General features: G+C 47.8%; 1 protein-coding gene across 23 annotated transcripts in view; it reads left to right on the plus strand.

Annotated features, from left to right (window-relative positions):
* DYSF (dysferlin) overlaps positions 1-21,254 on the plus strand; it is a 220,204-nt gene that overhangs the window by 16,430 nt on the left and 182,520 nt on the right. For all 23 annotated transcript variants that reach the window (XM_061155676.1, XM_061155683.1, XM_061155688.1 and 20 more), the window contains exons 2-3: positions 8,429-8,484; positions 9,638-9,729. In XM_061155676.1, coding sequence (XP_061011659.1) covers positions 8,429-8,484; positions 9,638-9,729 — 148 coding nt within the window. The remainder of the gene's footprint in view (positions 1-8,428; positions 8,485-9,637; positions 9,730-21,254) is intronic.

Raw genomic sequence — 21,254 nt, forward strand, 5'->3', positions numbered from 1 at the left:
ACGTCTCTTCTCAGCATTCCATCATAGCCCGTGTATCCGCTTGCCACCACTCTTTCCTGGCTTCTTGTTTTCTGGAAAGTATATTTTCAGTTAAGATTTAGAAAGGCGGAGACGGGGATGGGAGTTCTTGAGAGGAGAAGAGTAGGGCTCTGGTAGGGAAGGCAGGGAGTGACTGCTGCCCAGTCTCAGGGTGTGCAGGCTTGAGTTAGGGAACAGATGGCGGCCAAGTCTCAGAGTTGTCTGAGTCTGCTGACCCTTTTTGTTAGAGGGTATCTGTGCTGAGAAGTAAAGCAGACCTTCTTTCAGCAGAAGGCAACGCTACCTTTTCTCCATTCAATTTCCACCGTGTTTCGGTTTCTGCTGGTAACTTTGAATTCTTATCTCTTTGCTTATCTAATGGGTATTCTAATGAGGTGTCAAGAGAGTGACCAGGACAGAACAAGTACTCAATAACTATTTGTGGGCTGGATTTCCCTGGTGGTATAGTAGACAAGAATCTGCCTGTTAATAAAGGAGACAAGGGTTTGATCCCTGGTCCAGGAAGATCCCACATGCCACAGAGCAACCAAGCCTGTGTGCCGCAGCTAGCGAGCCCGAGTGCCTGGAGCCTGTGCTCTGCAACAAGAGGAATGACGGCAGTGAGAAGCCCAGGCACTGCAGCAAAGAGTAGCCCTCACTTGCTGCAACTAAAGAAAGTCTGCTCGCAGCAGGGCAACACCCAGAGCAGGCCCTGCTTCCCCCAAATATTTAAAAATATGTTTGTGGAGTAAACGAAAGGCTGCACTGAGGCTGTCTGCAGGATCTAAAGGCGCCCTGCATTGCTGTAGTGGGTCTGTTACCTGACTCGTGGGCAGAAGCAGCCCATCTCTCCCTCTCTGTGAGTCCCAGCCGTCCCATCTCCTCTTCCGTCTGCTCCATCTCTAGGTGAACGGACCCTCCAGCCACCCTGAGTGCATCCGTGTCAGAATCTGAGATGGGCTCTGCTCTTGCCCCAGCCCCTTCCCCACCCACTTGCTGGTCAGTAGACCCCCGGCCTGCTGCAGTGTCCTCACCATCTCCCACCTGGACTTAACTCAGAGTTGTGTTAGAATACACATTACACAGTTTACCAGCCTGACCGTCATTAAGTGTATAGTTCAGTGGTATCAATTACATTCATCCTGTTGTGCAGCCATCACCACCATCTGTGTCCAGAACCCTTTCATCTTCCCCGACTAAAATCTGTATCTGTTAAATAATAACTCCCCATTTCCTCCTCCCCAAATCCCTGGTAACTGGCATATTTCACTTAGCGTGATGTCTCCAGGGTTCGTCCATGTGGCAGCCTGTGTCAGAATTTCCTTCCTTTTTAAGGCTGAGCAATACTCCATTGTGTGTACAGCTCACATTCTGTTTATCTGTTCATCTGTCGATGGACATCTGGGCCTTGGTGCCTTTGAGATGCAATGGGAAATGGACCAGTATTCCTCAGCCTTTGTGTAAGCCCTCTTTGGACAGATGTTAGAAACATGGGAGCAGGTTACAGACTGGGATGTGCACCCTCAGTGAAGACCCTTGCTTTGGCATTTATCTTCTCTGTGATCCCACCAGCTCCAAAGATTCCACTGAATCAGTGTTACAAAGACAAACATTTTGTCTGCTTCAGAAATGTACCTCAACCTTATCATTGTGTAGGGGGAGGGAGTTTGTCCCATCACTGCTATGGGGAGACTGCCCGCTCGTTCTGCCAGAGATTGGGGTGCTCCCTTCCACATAGTGACCCCCATCCATGTGTGTTCAGGCCTTGGCAGTGGGGGCAGTTCACAAGTGTCCTGGACCATTGAAAGGGGCTTGTCCGCACAAGTGCCCTGTGTTCAGTAGCTTGATCATGTCTGACTCTTTGCGGCCCTGTGGACTGTAGCCCACCAGGCTTCTCTGTCCATGGGATTTCCCAGGCAAGAATACTGGAGCGGGTAGCCATTTCCTCCTCCAGGGGATCTTCCAGACCCAGGGATCAAACCCTCATCTCTGGCATTGCAGGCAAATTCTTTACCAGCTGAGCCATCCGAGAAGCCCTGTTGTCACAAGATGGGCTTGAAAAGGAGAATGAGCCGTGAGGCCCAGATGGCAGCAGGGACGGCCACTGGCTGCTGACAGGTAGACTTCACTGGGTGGAATGTGGTTCCTCGTGTGAGGCCGTGGCCGTGTCTGTGCTCAGGTGTCAGATGTGTGAGGCTCCTCTCCCCTATGGAGGCTGCTCAACCAGGTGGCCCCAGGCTCTGGCTGGGCAGGATGTGCCGTCCTCTTACCTTCACTTTGCTCTGTGTCTCTCAGCCTCCTTCCCATATCCCCTCCCACAGCCCATTAATCAGAATTGGCTTCACTGGGGGACTAGGACAATCTACTATATCTTTCTCTGTTACATACCTTGCCTCTCAACCTTCAAGGGCTAAGATTTCTTTGTCCTCCAGTTCTCCTCTGACAATCTTCCTTTAAGTCATCATTTTCAAACTTTTGGGACTGTTATCTACAACAAGAAATGTATTTTACATCAAGATAGAGTACACACATAAGTATATATGTGAAAATATAACCAAAAGTTTTGAGTAATAGTACTTTCACATGAAAGATGTGCTCTGACATTTTCTTCTCTAGTCTAGCCTGTCATTAAAAAGACAAATTGGTCAACTCACTCAGTTGATGTCATGGGCTGCTAATGGGTCCCAATGAACAGTTTGAAAGACATTACCCTACAGCCATGGGTGACTTTGGTAGGAATGTAGGGTTGAGGTGGGGTGGGTAGGCAGGGGAAGTCAAGTGAAGAATTTCCATGGGGCACAGAAGAGTTCTCCCAGGGCAGGTTCACTCCTCTTCACTGAGTCATTCAGTCTGGAGGGACACCCCAGGGTTCCAGCATGATTCTCATGGATGCCCGCCTGCCCCCAATTCTGCAATCCCCTCACCACACCCCTGGCAGGAGCTGTGAGTGCTCATCTATCTTTAACTATTGAGTCTGTTTATTTATACACATAAAGCCACATCTCTCAAGGCCAAAACTGATAATCAAGGACAGGAAAGGCCTAAATCCGTGATGAGGAAGAAAGTATTTCCTAAATCGCAGCCTGCTTTCCTTTTCCTTGGTGTCTGTAAGTCATGTGATCATGCCGGATTAAAGTTTCGTTTCTTTCTGTCTCTTCTTTAGGGCTGTAGAGCCTATCAGTGACCCCTCCCTTCACATCATCCAGACAGTCCCAGAGTTGGTCCTTCTCACTGGGACTTAGTGTAATCATATTGAGGGCCTTTGTTCTCATCTTCAGGGAAGGCAGAAAGTAGAAAATGTCTAAAAGACATTTTTTGTAGGGCTTGGCATGTGGGTACTGCTTATTTGCTGCTAGCCAGAAGCACCAGGATGTATTTCCAAGTGGACAATTCAAGAGAGGCTGCAGATGGAATTTTCCATGTTACTTTCCATGGAAAGTTGATAGGGGAGGGGAAGTGAACTTAGATAGCATCTCATATCCCCTCAAAACCAATGAAGTAGAGATTCATTTTCTATGATCATTTTACTGCCAAGGGAGCTAAGGCTTTTGAGAGGTGAGAAGTTTTACTTTAGGTCACTTAGTAGTGCCTGCTGTTTGAATGACTCCAAAGCCGTGTGTTTAACCCCAGCTGGAGCCACACCAACATGGCCCACAGGGGATTCAGGGCGACTCAGTCAGAGCAGGCCTGGGACACCTCTCATAAGATCACTGGGCCCCCTGAGGACCTCTCCCCCTCCACTGTGTCTCCTTTCAGACCCTCTGCTGACATATGGCCAGGCTGTGAATGTAGTCTCTGACATTCCCTGAGAAGAGTGCCCCCTAGTGAGGAAGTGAACTTTTACCCAACTTGGGAAACGAAAGGACCCATTCATTTCACACTCAATTACTGGGCACCTTGCTATAATAATCCGATTGCAGTGCGGGAGATCTGGATCCGATCCCTGAGTTGGGAAGATCCCTGAAGAAGGGAACAGCTACCCACTCCAGTATCCTGGCTGGGAGAATTCCATGGACTGTCTAGTTCATGGGGTCACAAAGAATCAGGCACAACTGAGCAACTCTCACTTGTTATATTCTGGGGTTCCTACCATGAGTAAGGCATGGTGTCTGCCCTCTGAAGCTCGCACTCTGGTTGGGAGACAGACATAGAAGTGCAGCGTTGTCCTGCTGTTCAATATATGTTTTCACAGATTGCAACCGTCTCTGTCTGGGAGAGTCAGGGGAGGCATATCAGAGCAGAAACAGCTGAGCTGGGCATTGAAGGATCAGTAGGAGTTCACTAGATGCAACAGACTGAGGCTCAGAGGGGAGGGGAGGGGAAGCGAACTCACACTTAATGAGCGTGCTGTGTGCCAGGCACCTCACTCATCCTATCTTGTTTAATTTTCATGACAACACTGTAGAGAGATATTATTATGACCCTATGCTAAGTGGGTGGTGCTCGTGGTAAAGACCTGCCTGCCAATGCAGGAGATGTAAGAGACGTGGATTCGATCCCTGGGTCAGGAAGATCCCCCTGCAAAAGGGCATGGCAACCTTACAGGTGAGGAAACAGATGTTCAATGAATTTCCTGAGAGGTTCTTCTACTATGGTACATGGACCCATTAAGGGAATCCCCAGAACTTTGAGCAGGTCAGCAAGGTTAAACATATTTCCACAATAACACTAAGATGCTGTTTGCAATTTTCACTGTGTTGATATTTGTACCACTGGTGCAACAACAATGGAAAGTGAAACTGATGGTGCCTTAATACTAATAGGGCTTTGGCACCAAGTTGTACTGGTTGTATTTTTCACCAAAGGTCCGTCTAGTCAAACCTATGGTTTTTCCAGTAGTCATGTATGGATGTGAGAGTTGAACCATAAAGAAGGCTGAATGTCAAAGAATTGATGCTTTTGAACTGTGATGTTGGAGAAGACTCTTGAGAGTCCCCTGGACTGCAAGGAGATCAAACCAGTCAATCCTAAAGGAAATCGGTCCTGAATATTCATTGGAAGGACTGATGCTGAAGCTGAAACTCCAATACTTTGGCCATCTGATGTGAAAAACTGACTCCTTAGAAAAGACCCTGATGCTGGGAAAGATTGAAGGCAGCAGGAGAAGGGGACGACAGAGGGTGAGATGGTTGGGTGGCATCACTGACTCACATGAGTTTGAGCAAGCTCCAGAAGTTGGTAACAGACAGGAAAGCCTGGTGTACTGCAGACCATGGGGTCTCAAGGAGTTGGACATGACCGAGTGACTGAACAGCAACATGTAATTTGAAGGGGAAAAAAAAAAGCCAGTACTCACAGTTTGAAAAAGAAAAGCCAGTTTTATTGAAAAATGTCCCTGATAAAGCTGTGCAATCATTGATTTTATTAATCTTGATCCTGGAGTACCTGTTTTTGTAATATTTTCTGTGTTGAGATGGGAAGTATGTCCAGAGCACTTTGCTGCACCTGGGGAAATGACGATTGTTGCAAGAAAAAGCACTTGTGTGACTGCTCAAGTGGCATGTTGAACTTGCCTTTTGTTTTAAAATTTTAAAAATGGAATATTGTTTTTACTTGAAAGAATGACTGACAAGCTATGATTATTCAGACTTTGGTATTTGATAGTTATTTTCTTGAAAATGAGTGAGCAAGCCAGCTACTTTAAACTGACATTTATCATTTGTAGCCCATCATAAAAGTTGAGCTTTCAAACAAAAATTGGAATTTTAGAAAACTTCTGTCTTTCATTTCCCAGTATTTAATCATTTTTTCTGATGAGATTACTTCCCAAATGACCAACACTAGATGTTACAGAGTCCTGCATGGGTAAAAGAGTTATTCAAAATGCAAGACAGGACAATAAATTCTAATGTAACAGTGCGAAATTTTTACCACTCTACTCAAATTTCACACTGCAGCTAACCTTTAAGTTTAAGAAACACTATTTGTCAAGTTTTGGTGTAGTATGAGAGAATAATATCCAGTTATCTGAAAACTTATTAAAATGCACCTCCTTTTCCATCTATATGTCTGGTTGGATTTTCTTCATGGATGTCAACTAAAACAAGACATCTCAATGGACTGAATGTAGACAAAGATATGATAATCCAGCTAGGCATTAAAGAGTTTTGCAAAAAGTAAACAGTGTCATTTTCCTTTTTCCTTTGTTTTGGAAGTTATCGTTATTTTTCATAAACATATGTCACTTATGTTAACATGTACTGGGCTTATTTTTGTTAATGGAAAATTAATTACCAAATAAATATTTTAAAGTACCTCAGTTTTAACCTCAAATACAGTAAAAGTCGATAGATACAAGTTACCTTAGTTTTACTTAATCTCCTTAGGGTTCTTAATTTTTAAGCATGGCATTGTGTGACCAAAAGCTTAAGAACTGCTGCCCTAGGCTCTCTGAGAAAATAAGTGTTCTATGATGATCTGTGTCATCCCAAAGTCCACGTGCTGTTCCCTCAACAGTGATTTTCAGCAGGTGGTTGGAGGGGGTGGGGTTCACCCTCTCCAGCTGGGGGGGATTTATCAGGACCTCTGAGGGGACTCGTGGGGCCTGAATCTTTGTCTTAAGTCCACCAATCCTCCATTGGACGTTTCTTTCTCTTCGATTTTCCTTGACTCCTTTCTCTGTTGTTGCATGCGTGCGTGTTGTCAGTCGTGTCTGACTCTGTGACTCCATGGACTGTAGCCTGCCAGGCTCCTCTGTCCATGGGATTTCCCAGGCAAGAATACTGGAGTGGGCTGCCAGTTCCTTCTCCAGGGGATCTTCCTGATCCAGGGATGGAACCCAAGTCTCGTGCACTGGCAGGCGGATTCTTTACCACTGAGCCACCTGGGACGCCATTGTCTCCTTCCTCCCAATCCGTCCCCAGACCTTGCTTGTGTCCGTGACCCCCTCTGCTCCCCTCTTCTCTTCCTGCTCTGAACTGGGCCATGGGGGCTAGACCTCCAGGAAGGAAACAGACAGTGCTCGGCTTCAGAGGAGGACTCAAGGGTCCTGGGGGATGTTCCCAGAGGCCCGAAGGGCCAGCCCAGGTAGGACACTGAATGCCGAGCAGTCGGGGTGGGGCCGCAGGCTTCTCACTGAAGGGTCTCGCACAGATGGGGTTGAATCCGTGATCTTTCATAACCAACCCAAATATAAGGCTGTGTCTAGCCGAGCACTTTAAATCACCCACTAAGCACAGAATCATTCCTGTCCTGATGCTTCAATGGAAAAGCCAGGCACGTTTGGCCCCTTCTGTTCCTCTCATCCACCCCTCAGGCCCAAACAGAGGAAAGGCTCGGCAGGCTCCCGCCTGGGGCACTCAGCAGTGTGAGTTCCCGTCTCTCCCAAAGCCCTGCTGTGTTCCCTCAGCCCAGCCCTCACGAGCAGGTAGGACAGCCTGTTTCAGATCGATGCCTTCAAGATGAGAGAGAGGAGGATTGTTTTTTTTTTAGATTGAGGTAAAATTCACAAACCCTAAAAGCCACCATTTTAATAATTTAAAAATGTACAGTGTAAATGATCTTTAGTACATTCATTGTGTTGTACAGTCGTCATCATTATCTAATTTCAAAACATTTCATCACCTGGAAAAGAAATCTCCATTAAGGATTCATTCACCATTCCCATCTCCCCCTAGGCCCCTGGAAACTACTGGCCTATTTTCTGTCTCTGTGGATTTCCCTATTCTGAACGGTTCACATAAATGGAATCATACTTTATGTGGAGACAGATTTTTTTAAAGAAAAATGGAATATTTTCTATGAAGATCATTCATTCTTAGAATCAGAAACTTGACAATTTCAAGACTTTATTTAGAAAGTCAGGAGTATCAATAACAAACCCATTAAGAAGAGTCAGGCTGAGTTTGGGGGAGAATGTAGATGTATGACTGAGTCCCTCTGCTGTTTATCTGAAACTATCACAACATTGTTCATCAGCTATACTCGGATACAAAATAAAAAATAAAAAAAGAAGAGTCAGGTTGGTACTTCCTTGGTGGTCCAGTGGCTGAGACCCTGAGCTCCTAATGCAAGAGGCCTGGGTTGGATCCCTGGTCAGGGAACTTAGACCTCACATGCCGCAGCTAAGGGTGTCCAGCCACAGCTAAAGATCCCGTGTGCTGCAGCTAAGACCCAGAGCAGCAAAATAAATAAATAAAAATAAAATATCGAGAAAAAGAAGAGTTAGGCTGGGTATTTTCCTTTAAATGATCCTTCAGATGGGGCTGCCGTTTCTCCATCCCAGGGCTGAGAGAGGTGTGTGATTGGCATGGGGCTCTCACTGCAGACCAGGGGCGTGCTCAGGGACCTGTGGGTTTTGTAAGGTTTCGTCTGGGGGGCTGGCTGCAGTGCACGTCCGGGAACTGGCCCTCACTTGGGGAAGCTGCAGGGTAGGGTGTGTCTCTTCACTCTCCCTCTGTGTCTCTCATAGGTGTGAAGAAGAGAACCAAAGTCATCAAGAACAACGTGAACCCTGTGTGGAATGAGGTATGTCCTCTGCGGGACCAGTCAGGGGGCTCGGCGGCTTTTTCAGTTGTGGTGTCGTCCAGAGGAGGGGCTCTGGTCTGGCCCGCCAAGGAATCCTCCGGGCAGCAGGAGCCTGGGAGGAGAGGTGGTGGCCTGGCCTGGGTCTGCCCTATGATGAGGCTGCAGCGTGGAGAGGAGTGAGGAGTGTACTGTCTGCTCCTTTCTGGCCAGGTCAGCCGGATGGAGGGTGTGTTAGGCTCTCCTGTCTCCCTTACACAGGCTGTTGTCTTTGCCCAAAGCCTCCTCCTCCCCACGGCCCTCCCTGGCTCCTCCTCTGCTTCCTGCTGCCCTCTGCCCCCCTCCTCAACCAGCTTGCTTTCTTTTCTATTTTTTCTTTGGGTTACATTGAATACATTGTTTTAGAAAAACTGGCAATGTTTACCCATTCCTGTGGTAATTTAAACCACAGAATGTAATTGCCTGTTTGCAGTAACTTATCTGTGCAAATGATTTACTTAAGGCATTTTGCAATAGCCTTTAACAATTTTAGTGAATAAATCTGTGTTGGGAGATGCTCATTTACTTGCTCACCAATTCAGGTTCTTGGTCAGTGTTATCTGCTCAGAGATTCATCATTCTCTAATTGGCAAAAGAATTGACTCCCATCGGCTGTATAACTTGCTCTTGTTTGAGACTTAGTCAGCCAGCTTTCTTTATACGGCTCCCTGGTCATCTTTGGAGGCCCTGGCTGCCTTGTGTGGGAAGGGTCGAGGTGCATGGGGTGCCTTTGCTCTGAGAAGGATCCTGGGATTACCAGAGACCTATGTGGATCCATGCTGTCTCCAGGGGCCTGACTGCTCCATGAGCACATTGATCTTGGTCCCTGAGGGCCCTGCAGAGTCACCTGGCATTTCCCCCAGCTGTGCCCCTGGTGACTGGTAGAACTGAGTTGGGAGGAGGGGGTCATGGGGGTCTGGCCTCTGCTGCTGCCTTCGGCTCTCGCTGTCACTTCTGAAGCTCTGGGACCCTGCCACTCATGTACTCATTCTTTTGCTTGTGCATCCCTCCCTCCCCCAGCAGTGGTTTCAGATGCCCCCTCAGTGCCCAGGGGGAACCAGACACAGTCTCTTCTCTTCTAGGGACCCTCAGGTTAAGACATCTTTTCTCCTTCCAGGGATTCGAGTGGGACCTCAAGGGGATCCCCCTGGACCAGGGCTCCGAGCTTCTTGTGGTGGTCAAAGACCATGAGACGATGGGGAGGAACAGGTGAGGCGGTGAGGGGGGGCTCTGTGACCTGTGGGTTTGTCTGGGTGGGGTCGTGGCAGATGCCGATTTCAGAATCTGGACTCTGGGGAGCTGGTGTCTAGTGAAGACCTGTCACTCATGGGCCTGGCCCAGAGGAGGAGGGGAGAGGCTTGACTGCAGCATCAGGAACTCAGCTGGGGGTGAATTGGCAGGGAAGGAAGATGGGCTAGAGACAGATGTGAGTGTGTTTCCCAGGACAGCCTGTGCCCCAGGGAGCAGGGAAGAGAAAGCTCTCTGGGTCCTGCTGCAGCCCTGAGGCGCCTGGCACGGCCCTCTCTCCCCACCCACTGCGGGAGACGGGCAAGCAGAGCAGCCACTGGCGGGAGCGCTCAGGAGGGCTTCGTGCAAGAGGTAGGACTCGAGGTGAGAGCTGTGGTTTAGAAGTCAGAACAGTGATAACGGTCCACACTGACTGCCCACCGTCCTCTGGCAGTGTTTTCTGATGTCACTTCATGTGTCGGTTTGTAGTGGGGAGGGTTTCCAGGCAGGCGGAGTAACAGGACTGGCGTTCGAAGTTTTGCGGTGGTAAAAACAGGCTCTTTGGCAGATGGTGGGTCCTTCCTCTTGTACTGAGCTCCTGGCCTTTCGTGTGCTGGTGGTCGGGGTGTGGGGAGTGGGCAGGACCAGCCGAGCTTGCAGATTGATGGCCCTGTTGACTGTGGGGTGGGGTGGCCTGGGAGACACAGGTGTGGGGGCGCTGAGCCTTAAATGTGATGGTGGGGGTCCAGCGGCCCCTGCTGGGTCTGACAGTGCCGGCAGGAGTGGGTTCCTGCTCTTGGTGCCATTTGCTGAGGTCCGGACCCAAGGATCAGGCATGGACTTGCTGTTTTGTGACCTGCTGACAGTGGAACCTTTGTTTGGGAACTGGGTGGTGTCTGGGGCCCGGCTGTCTTTCCCTGGGGTGGGGGAGGGAAGAGAGGAGGAGGGAAGATTCTGAGATCCGGGGAAGGCCGACAAGGGTCTCAGGCTGCAAAATATCCGGGAAGTTTGAAATCTTAAAAAGCTTGGAAAAACCCCAACTGCCACAGTCTCTCTGTGGCCCTGCTGGCCGTGAGTGCGGGGCTTGGTACGTGTGGGGAGGACGGGGGTGCTTTCACTGTGCCCTCCCAAGGTGGGGCTGCAGGTGTGGGGCCCAGGGCGTCTTGGGTCCATGTTGTCCAGTCTGGACCTCGGCAGCCCCCACCTGCACAGGAGCAGGGTCTGGAATTAGTTCACACTAAGCTACTCCAATACAGTCGTTTTGTGGGGAAAAGGCAGCTTCTGACAAGTATGAATGGTGGATCTGCGGGTGAGGGAGGAGCAGTGTTGGACTCCAGGTAGTCCTGGAAGGCTTCTTGGAGGAGGGCCACACAGGCTGAGTCGGAGGCCAGGGTTGGCTTTAGAGAGGAGAGGAATGGAGGGCCTTCCGCTGTTCAGTCACGGAGGGCAGTGGGCTAAGGCCTTACAGGTGGGACTGAGTCACACAACTTGTGCAGCCCAGGGAGAGGGGAGCAGGGGGGCCTGACTGGGAGGGGGCCTCCAGCATCAGGCTGAGGATAATAATAGCAAATCCACAACAGCTGATGTTTACTGAGAGCTAAGCCAAGTGTCTGGTCCTGTGCTGAGTCTTTATATAAAGGATCTTTTTTAATCGTTAGGCGTTGCTGTTATACTTGTCATTATTACAGAGGGAAATCGAGGCTCCAGGAGGCCGGGTGATTTCCCCGAAGGTTAGTGATGGCAGAGCTGTGATTGAAGGGCGGGTCTTCAACGTGGTCAAAATCACTGTGTCCCTGTACCTCGCAGAGTCTCCTGGAAGCCCCAGGAGGGTGCTCGGCCCTTCTGGAGGGAGCTTAGCAAGGCAAAGGCATGCAGAGGAAATGCAGGTTTCATTTTCATGATCATATTCAGCATTTTTCAGACCCTGTGGGGAGATTTCTAAGACCAGGAAGGCAGCAGGGTTTGAGAACATATATTTGATCAATTCAAGAGCCAGGCTGGCCCTCAGGGTGATACCAGGCCAGTGTCACACATGGATCGGCCTGGCCCTGTGGGTTGGAGGTCACAGGAGGGACAGGTTGGATCGCACCTTGGAACCCTCTCTTTGGCCCCTGTGGGTGTCCTTTAGCTCCCAGGGGGAAGTCAGCTCTCTGAAAACCAGTTTCCCCCATGACCAGGTCACTGTGAGGCCAGTGTGCTAGAAATCAGTTCCTCAAACATCAATCTGCAGAAGACCTAATTGACAAAGCTTTCTAATTTAAACAGAAACTTCTTCCCCATAACTATTTGATTGTTAATTTTTGAGTTTTACAAACATTTATCCTGCTTTTGTATTTCTAGCAGTTAAAAATTATTAATGGGCTTCCCTGGCGGCTCAGCTGGTAAAGAATCCGCCTGCAGCGCGGGAGACCTGGGTTTGATCCCTGGGCTGGGAAAATCTCCTGGAGAAGGGAATGGCTATCCACTCCAGTATTCTGGCCTGGAGAATTCCATGGACTAAGAGTCCATAGGGTGGCAAAGAGTCAGACATGACTGAGTGACTTTCACTTCACTTCAAAAATTATTAAATTTTAATTCAGCTGAATTTAAAATTACATTCACAAACACCTGAAGAATTTCAGAAATAATAGAGTTTTGGTTTCATTGTTGGAGCTGTTGCCAGAGTGGGGTTTGCAGGCTGGAGAGCAGTTTGACTGGATGGAAGGTGTATGGGGGTAAGCCCGGTGGAGCGGCAGAGGGGAGGCAGGTACACACAGGTACTTTTGTCAGGCCTCCATGGTAGGACCACACAGCACATTCACTCTGCTCATGAAATGCGAGAAAAGAATCCCAGATTAAAATTATTAACATTTCTAAGGCTGTGAAAGTGAGGAACCCTTCTGGAAAGCGACAAGAGCAGCCACGTGGCATTTTACAGTCTGAAAGAGAAAAGGGGGGAAAATTTAGTGAATTCAATTTAATGAACATTTTATGTGAAACACCTACTCACTACCCTCAAGTTGTACGTGTCTGGTCCGGAAGCAGATAGGGAAATAATGGGTGTGACGGTGACCGCTGCCATCTGACTGTCCAGTGAGGTCCACAGGGTTGTCCCTTCATCCCTGGCCGTCCCGGGTGCTCTCTGAGCCCCACCAAGGGTCCTCCCGGGTCTTCTTCCAGCAAAGCCTCTGCCTCCCCTCTGCCTCCTCCGCAGAGGCTCCCTCAGCCTCCTCCTCTCCTTCTGCCAAACCTCCGTCCTCTGCCTCCTGCTGTTCTTAGAGCGCCCTCAATGCCTCACTCATTCTTTCCAGCCCCTCACTTGCACCTCTGTCTCCAAAGGTCGTTGGCTTTGCTCTCTTTCCCTCCTGGCCCCTCTCCTTTTATCCTCTCTCTCCTATGACTCTTCCCCCACTTCTAGACTCCTCTCTTTCCCCGTGGTTTCTGTGTTTCCCCCGTGGCTGTCGGCAGTTTTGAGTGACCTTGTTGTGCTAAACTGGTCTGCTGGCCTGGAGTGGGGTCTTGGAATCTCTCAGGAGGGGGACCTCTCAGGCTGGTTACTATCTCTGGGCCATTCTGCACCCCACCCACCCTGACCCAACTGCAAGGGTGAATCAAAACTCTGTGTCCATAAAATCAGATTTCAAATGCAAAAAGGAAGCGTCACTCCTCTGGGTGGGAGATATTTGTGCAAACCCAGCTAGGGTGGGTCCTGGACTTGTGTCCCAGGCTGCATTCAACAACTTCCTGTTTACTCTGGGCTTCTCAGAAGGATGTTGGAGGGGAAGCTGACCTTGATCCCTGACCAATTGACCGCTGGAACGTTGAGCCCAGAAGTTCCCAGTCCAGGCTATGAGGCAGTAGCATCATTGGCGGTTTTGACACAACACGCCAGTGCCTGGCCCCGTCTGCAAGTTCTGACTTAACTGGGGCCAGAGCCTGTGCATCATTACGAACTCCCAGGTGTTACGGAGTGAGAACCAGTCATCTCCACTCTGGACCAGAGCTGCTGGATAGAACTTACTGAGATGATGCAATCATTCTGTGTTGGCTAGTGTGACTGAGGAACTGAATCTTAAATTTTACTTAACTTAAATTTAAATAGTTCATGTGCTTGTGTAGTGGCTGTTTGCTGTGTTGGACAGTGCAGCTCTAGATTTTTGAAACAGAGCTCCAGCCCTGGGTGCATCTTAGAATGACTCAGGAGCTTTACAACAGATCAGTGTCTGGGCTCTGCAGCAAACGGATTAAAGGAGAAGTTAGAGTCTCAGCACTTCTTGAAATTGCACGGGGGAGGCCGTGCACCAGGGCTGAGCACCCACTGCATGAGCGCAAGGAATGGCTCTCAGTTTTTTTCATGGATTAACTAAGAAGTAAATATAATTCTTGCCATAGTTTACTGATGTAGTTATTGGTAGAAATGATTACCATGCAATAATCATGGGCAAAATGATACACGGGCAAAATTGTTAAGGAAATGAAAAGACTGACTGAAGGATTCTGTTGGTAACTGTTAACTGAGAGAATTAGACTTAATAGAATTCTACAAAAGAAAACTCAAGAATGGGAGAGACCTATAGTTGATAAAGCTTGATACGTACCAAAAAATGAAAAAAAAAAAAAAAAACAAACAAACCAAAAAACAACTTTGCACCAAACCTGTGTTGGGAAATGTAAATAGAAAATAATTATTACCAATGACAATAATTTTGGTAAAATAAAAATGCAGATTGAAAAAAGGAAAGAGTTTAATTACACTGTATAGAAAATATATCAACAAAGTAAATGGGCTTAATTAAATTTGTTCTGAAAAATGCCTTTCCAGTGGAAATTAATTAATGTAGGCGTATTTTTTTAAATTTAAGTGTTTGGTAAACATAAATTTGGGAGCAGAAGTCTCCATGGGCTCAAAGTATCCACTTGTCAAAACACCATGGTTATAGAATTCCCTGGTGATCCAGTGGGCAGGACTCTGTGCTTTCCTGCTTTCACTGCAGAGTGTTTAGTTTGATCCCTGATCGGGGAACTAAGATCCCACAAGCTGAGCGGCACAGCAAAATGAAAAACAAGAAACATAAAACATTTGTGTCAAAATGATGCTCATCTTGACTATAGTAACTCACTGGCTCCAGGCCTAGCCAGGCCTGGGGTAGGGTGGCCAGATTCAACAGAGAAATGCACAGGACAGACGGTTAAGTTGGAATGTTCCAAGTGTTGCATGAGACATACTTATATTAAGAAATTCCCCATTGTTTATCTGAAATGAAAACTTAACAGGCAGTAGCGTACTTGATCTGGCAACTCTACCCCAGGGGACTTGTGCACCCAGGCCCCCTTCAATCAAACGGTAAAGAAGGAGACCCAGGTTGACACCAAGAATCAACTAGAAGGCACATTACTGTTTTAAGGAAGTGTTCCTTTAGGTGCTCACGATAGCATTTTCTTTGGACAACCGTGATCCACCCCCTACCTTTTGGCAACCTGGTGAGTCTATAAAGCGGGCCATTGAGGGCTGTCTCAGCCACACACACAGCCTTGCCCGCCTTCGTCTGCCCTGTGACCTGGGTTGCCTGTGTGGTGTCTGCCACTGAGGGGGGCCCAGAAGGCAGCTCCCCACACATGGCTGCTCCCCGTCCTTCCTCCTCAGCTGCTCCTCCCCCCACCCCCATGCTGGGCTCCGTGAGCTGGTGGAGTGGAACCAGTGTGGGCTTTGGGAAGAGGTAGAGTCCAGTCACAACAGCCCTGCTGCCTGGGGCGGGTCCTCACGTCGGCTCCCCGAGCCTCTGTGCGCAGGCACGTCTGGGGCCCTGCGCAGAGGCTGCTCCGTAAACGGCAGCTGGCACTTCCTTCCGGCACGTTTCCTTTTGTCCCTCCCTTGTGCTGCCTCTGGCTGTCCCAGTTGCCTTGCGTCCCACTGCCCCAGCCCTTTCCCATCAAAGGCTCCTCTTAGCTGTCGTTGAAAAAGACTCATTCATGCTGAAATGCTGGTGGCAGCCTGTAGCTTAACTTTTCCTTTTTCTTAGAAAAGTTGGGGATGCTGCTTTATGCCCCAGACTCTGCTTAGACCAAAAAGAGAAATGATGATGGTGAGGGGTTAAGCACCACGATGGGCTGTGAGGAGATATTTTGGGGACGGTGGATCTTCCTGACATAGGTGACTATCTCCTGCAGGGACGTCGCTGAGCAGGTCTTGGTTCCCTCCCACCCCGGGTGGAGGTGGAAGGGGTGTCCTGGTATCCCCTGGGACAATGGGCTTAAGCTGTTGAGGGAAAATGGGGATTTCCAGGAAGAAGCTGAACATGAGTCAGTCACGTGCGAGAATGTAAGGAAGGCCGCAGAGGTGCCTGGGGGAGCGGGTCTGGCCAGTGGGTGTCTGCCACTCACCCCTGGAGTGTGTTGATGTGGCCGAGGGGTCCCATCCTGGCAGGAGCAGGTGGTCTTGGTCCTTTAGAATGTCTGCATAGCGGAGCAGGGCAGCAGTGGTGGCTGGCATGAGTCAGGGGCAAAGCTTCTCTCAGGAACTCCACTGTTAGCAGTGCGTCTCATCCTGGCGCTGCCTGTGACCTGGACCTCTCTGAACCTGTTTCCTCATCAGGACAGAGGCAATAACGGCACCATAATGCAGAGTTGGTGTGGATGTCTAACGCCTATCCCATGCTTGGCACATTGAAGGTGCCCAGTATGTGGTAATAGTTGTTGGTAATAGCAGAATCCATATGGATGCACTTAAGAAACCACACTGGCGTGTGGCTATTACAGCAAGCACGTGCTCCATGTGGGTATGTGCTGTACCTCAATTTGCACACATTCTTTTATTTATTTAGCTATGTCAGGTCTTAGTTGTGGACGTTGGGTTTCACTTGCAGCACTAGGGCTCAGTAGTCCTGCAGAATGTGGAGTATTAGCTTTACCATCAGGGATCAAAATTATGTCCCTGCACTGGAAGGTGGATTCTTAACCACTGGGCCACCAGGGAAGTCCCTGCACAGATTCTTCTGTTTAAAAAAAATTTACAGAAACCCCACAAGAGCATAAAAATTATTTTTAAAAACATAAGCATAAGTAAGCTCCATTCTTAAAAGTTTATAAAGGAAAAAGTCATGTTCTCCCATTCACTCCTTCCCTTCCCTACGGTGATGTCCACTGTTGATCATTTGGTGCATGTCTTCTTCATCCATAAGCATCTGTTTACATACAAGTCTATACATTTACTTACACAAAAATGAGTCACGCCATGTAAAATGGTCCCCATCTTGTTTTTCCTCATTTTATCGTGGACCGTTTTCCCAGGTACAGAGGGTATTGATCAACCTCATTTTCAGTAGTTGTGTTATGTTCCATGGTGTGAGTGTACCATAATTTATCCCATTGTGCTCTTATCCACATTGGAGAAGGAAATGGCAACCCACTCCAGTGTTGTTGCTTAGAGAATCCCAGGGACGGGGGAGCCTGGTGGGCTGCCGTCTATGGGGTTGTACAGAGTCGGACACGACTAAAGCGACTTAGCAGCAGCAGCAGCCCTTATCCACTGATATTTAGTTTCTTTCCTGGTTTTTCACTGAACATCTTTATCCAAATGCTTTTATGTTCTTATACTGTTTTTCCTTTAGGATAGGTCCTTAGAAATGAAATAGCATTTTTATCAGTTCTGACAAATAACTTTTCAAGAAGATTTCCTGGTTTACATCTATCAACAGTATAAAAAAAATCAGTGTTTTCTTTTTGCTAGTGCCATGGGGAGAAAAAGTATCTTATAATTTGTGTTTCCTTGATTGCTTGTAAAGTTGGGCATCTTTATTGCCCCGTTGTATTTCTTCGTCTGTCAGTTGCCTGTCCTATTTTGAGGTGCTTGTTTTTTTCTTGCTCATTCCTAGTAGTTTGTACACTTGGGATCTGGTCAGGAATATTGACTCCCGGTCTGTTTTAAGTGTGGAGGGTATTTTCTCTCTGTCTTTCTATCGGTTGCTTTGTCCTGGTGTGTTTCTTACGCGGGAATCGATGTTCACCCAAATGTGCCTGTGCGCATAGACATTAAAAAAGACAGAGAGGCAGTCTGTTGTTGCTAGAAGTTGGGGAGAGTAGGCCTATGTTCCACTTCCAGGTTTCAGCAGGCCAGTTGGCTGGCCTCCCGAATCCTTGGGAGGAAGTTGATTTATTTATTTATGACTGCTTTGGGTCTTTGTTGTTGCACGTAAGCTTTCTCAGTTGCAGTGCTCGGGCGTCTCGTTGTGGTGGGTTCTCTTGTTGTGGAGCAGGGACTCTAGGGGTGCAGGCTTTGGCAGTCGTGGTTCATAGCCCCAGTAGCTGTGACACATGGTCTCCATTGCTCTGAGGCATGTGGGATCCTTCTGGACCAGGGATCGAACCTGTGTACCCTGCATTGGCAGGTGGATACTTAGCCACTGAGCCATCAGGGAAGCCTGGCAGGCAGCCTCTTAACTACTGGACCATCAGGGAAGTCCGGGAGGCAGTTTTGAGGCAGGAGTATTTATAGTTCACCATCCTATTGTTCTCAGCATCCTCGGAAGCATTGACCATATCCTTGTTTTCCAAGGATTTTTATAACTATGCATTTTGTCCTGGATTCTATTCAGGATATCCCTGGGCTTCAGAATAGTTTTTCTTTTGTCTGTTTTTGGACTGAAGTGGACAACTATTTAGAGTTACCCTGGGTACCCCTGGGGAATCAGATACTGGCAGGAAGGCTGCCAGAGGCCAGGCAGGCTGGGGGTGTGTGTGTGTAATATCTGGTTCTTCTCATTTCCTGCTCCTCATGGCTAGGTATGCATGGCTGGAGGGACCACCACTCATGGTGTCTCCTCAACGGTGTCCTTAAACTTCCCCTGAGTCTGTGTGCCTGAGTGTGTGTGTGTGTGTCCTGCCAGGTCAGGGGCTATCTGACTTTCCTGTTGTGCTAACTCACTAAATCTAATGAGATCGGTGCAGCTGAGTCAGTGATGAATGGGTTTGAGTCGTAACACACATGTTTTTAGTTGACATGTCTTTTTCTTAGTTTAAAAGATAAAGAATGGGAACCTGACGCATGGAGACCCTTCTAAAGTTTTTCTGGGGAAATAATTTCAAACCCAGAAAAATTTCAAAAATAGAACAGAAAACATTCACATACTCTTTACTCAGATTCACTTATTGATAATGCTCTATTCTGTTTGCTTTATAATATTCTCTCTCTCACTATCTCCTCTCCCTCCTTCCTCCCCTTTTCTTTCTCTCCCATTTGAGGGTAAGTTTTACTCATCATGGCCCTTTATCTTTAAATACTTCTGTGTATATTTACTAAGAGTAGGGATTTTTTTTTTTTTTACATAAGTACAGTAAGTTACCAATTTCAGCAAATTTAACACGGTTGCCTACGTTAATCCACTGTTTGTATTTTAATCCTATCAGCTGGCCACATTATGTCTTTTATGGCACTTCCCCCCTCTCTTTTCCTGTACAGGATCCCCAGTCTAGACTCTCACACTGAATTTCATCATCATGTTTCCATAACCTCTTTTACTTTGGTTCATTTCCACAGTTGGGACAATTTATATTTTTGAATAACATTTGTGCTTAGTTGCTCAGTCATGTCCGACTCTTTGCAACCTCATGGACTGTAGCCCACGAGCTCCTCTGTCCCTGGAATTCTCCAGGCACGAATACTGGAGTGGATTGCCGTTTCCTCCTGCAGGGGATCTTCCTGACCCAGGGATTGAACCCAAGTCTCCTGTGTTTCCTGCATTGCAGGTGGATTCTTTACCTACTGAGCCATCCAGGAAGCTTTGAATAATATAATGCCCCAATTAAAAAATCAAATATTCCTCAAATTAAAAAAGAATATTCCTCATTTGGAGTTTGTCTGATGTCTTTCTCATAATTAGATTTATGATCAGTTGGGTTACTGACTCCTGACTGGAATCTGTCATAGTTTATCTCATAGTTGTGTCATGGTTGTGTTTTGTCTGAGGATCTGGAGATACATAGTATCCCTCTTTGGTGATATTCATTTCAGTCACCTGTCAAGGTATTGTCTAATTTTTCCATTGTGTCTTTACTGTTATTTTTTCCTCCTTGAAGTATATTAAGAGACATTTGAATACTCTGCAAATATCCTGCTCCTCATCAAAATATCCCTGTAGATTTAACATCCACAGGTGCGTCTTGACTGATTCAGTCTTTACCATGAAGGTTGTGAACTGGCTCTCCATTGCCAGCACTCCCTTCATAATTTACCAGTCTGGGCTGTGGAAGCCTTTCCCCTGGGAGGCTGTTGTCTTCTTTGGACCACTGCACCTGTTCATGCTTCAGCTCATGGCACCACGGCATAGGGGAGACCTGGAGTACTGATGGGGGATCTGCACCCTTGCAGGAGTGGAGGCCACTTTCAGCGGAAGAGCCTCTCTCTTAGGGTCCCTCCGCCATGCCTGCCACAGGCCCGGCTGCCTCTCTCTGACTGGCTGGTTTCTCCTGGGGTCTCAGCTAGGCCTGTTCCCCTCACAGGACCCTACCCTTCCTGCCTCTCATCAGTTCCCCAGAGGAGGGGCAGGCACTGGGAAGCACCAGGGTCAGTCAGGAGGCAGAGGGGGTAGAGGAAAGCGTGTACAGGAGCCTCTACTGTGGTTTCCTCAGAAAAGAAAGGGCTAGGCAGGGTAAGCAGAAAGTGAAGAGGAACTAAAGAGCCTCTTGATGAAAGTGAAAGAGGAGAGTAAAAAAGCTGGTTTAAAACTCAGCATTCAAAAAACTAAGATCATGGCATCTGGTCCTATCACTTCATGGCAAATAGATGGGGAAACAATGAAAAGACTGACAGACTTTATTTTGGGGGCTCCAAAATCACTGCAGATGGTGATTGCAGGCATGAAATTAAAAGACACTGTTCCTTGGAAGAAAAACCATGACCAACCTAGACAGCATATTAAAAAGCAGAGACATTATTTTGCCAACAAAAGTCCGTCTAGTCAAAGCTATGGTTTTTCCAGTGGTCATGTATGGATGTGAGAGTTGGACCATAAAGAGAGCTGAGCACTGAAGAATTGATGCTTTTGAATTGTGGTGTCGGAGAAGACTCTTGAGAGTCCCTTGGACTGCAAGGAGATCCAACCAGTCCATCCTAAAGGAAATCAGTCCTGAATATTCATTGGAAGGACTGATGTTGAAGCTGAAGCTCCAATACTTTGGTCATCGATGTGAAGAACTGACTCCTTAGAAAAGACCCTAATGCTGGGACAGATTGAAGGCACGAGAAGAAGGGGACGACAGAGGATGAGATGGTTGGATGACATCACTGACTTGATGGACGTGAGTTTGAGTAAGCTCTGGGAGTTGGTGATGGACAGGGAAGCCTGGCATGCTGCAGTCCATGAGGTTGCAAAGAGTTGGACACAACTGAGCGACTGAACGGAACTGAACTGAGGCAGGGTAAGTTGGTTTAGGAATGGCTATGAAAGTGAAAGTGTTAGTCGCTCAGTCATGTTTGACTCTTTGTAACCCCGATGAACTGTAGCCTGTCAGGCTTTTCTGTCCATGGGATTCTC

This window comes from Dama dama, chromosome 11 (genome assembly GCF_033118175.1).
Source record: "Dama dama isolate Ldn47 chromosome 11, ASM3311817v1, whole genome shotgun sequence".
In the NCBI taxonomy this organism is placed as follows: domain Eukaryota; kingdom Metazoa; phylum Chordata; class Mammalia; order Artiodactyla; family Cervidae; genus Dama; species Dama dama.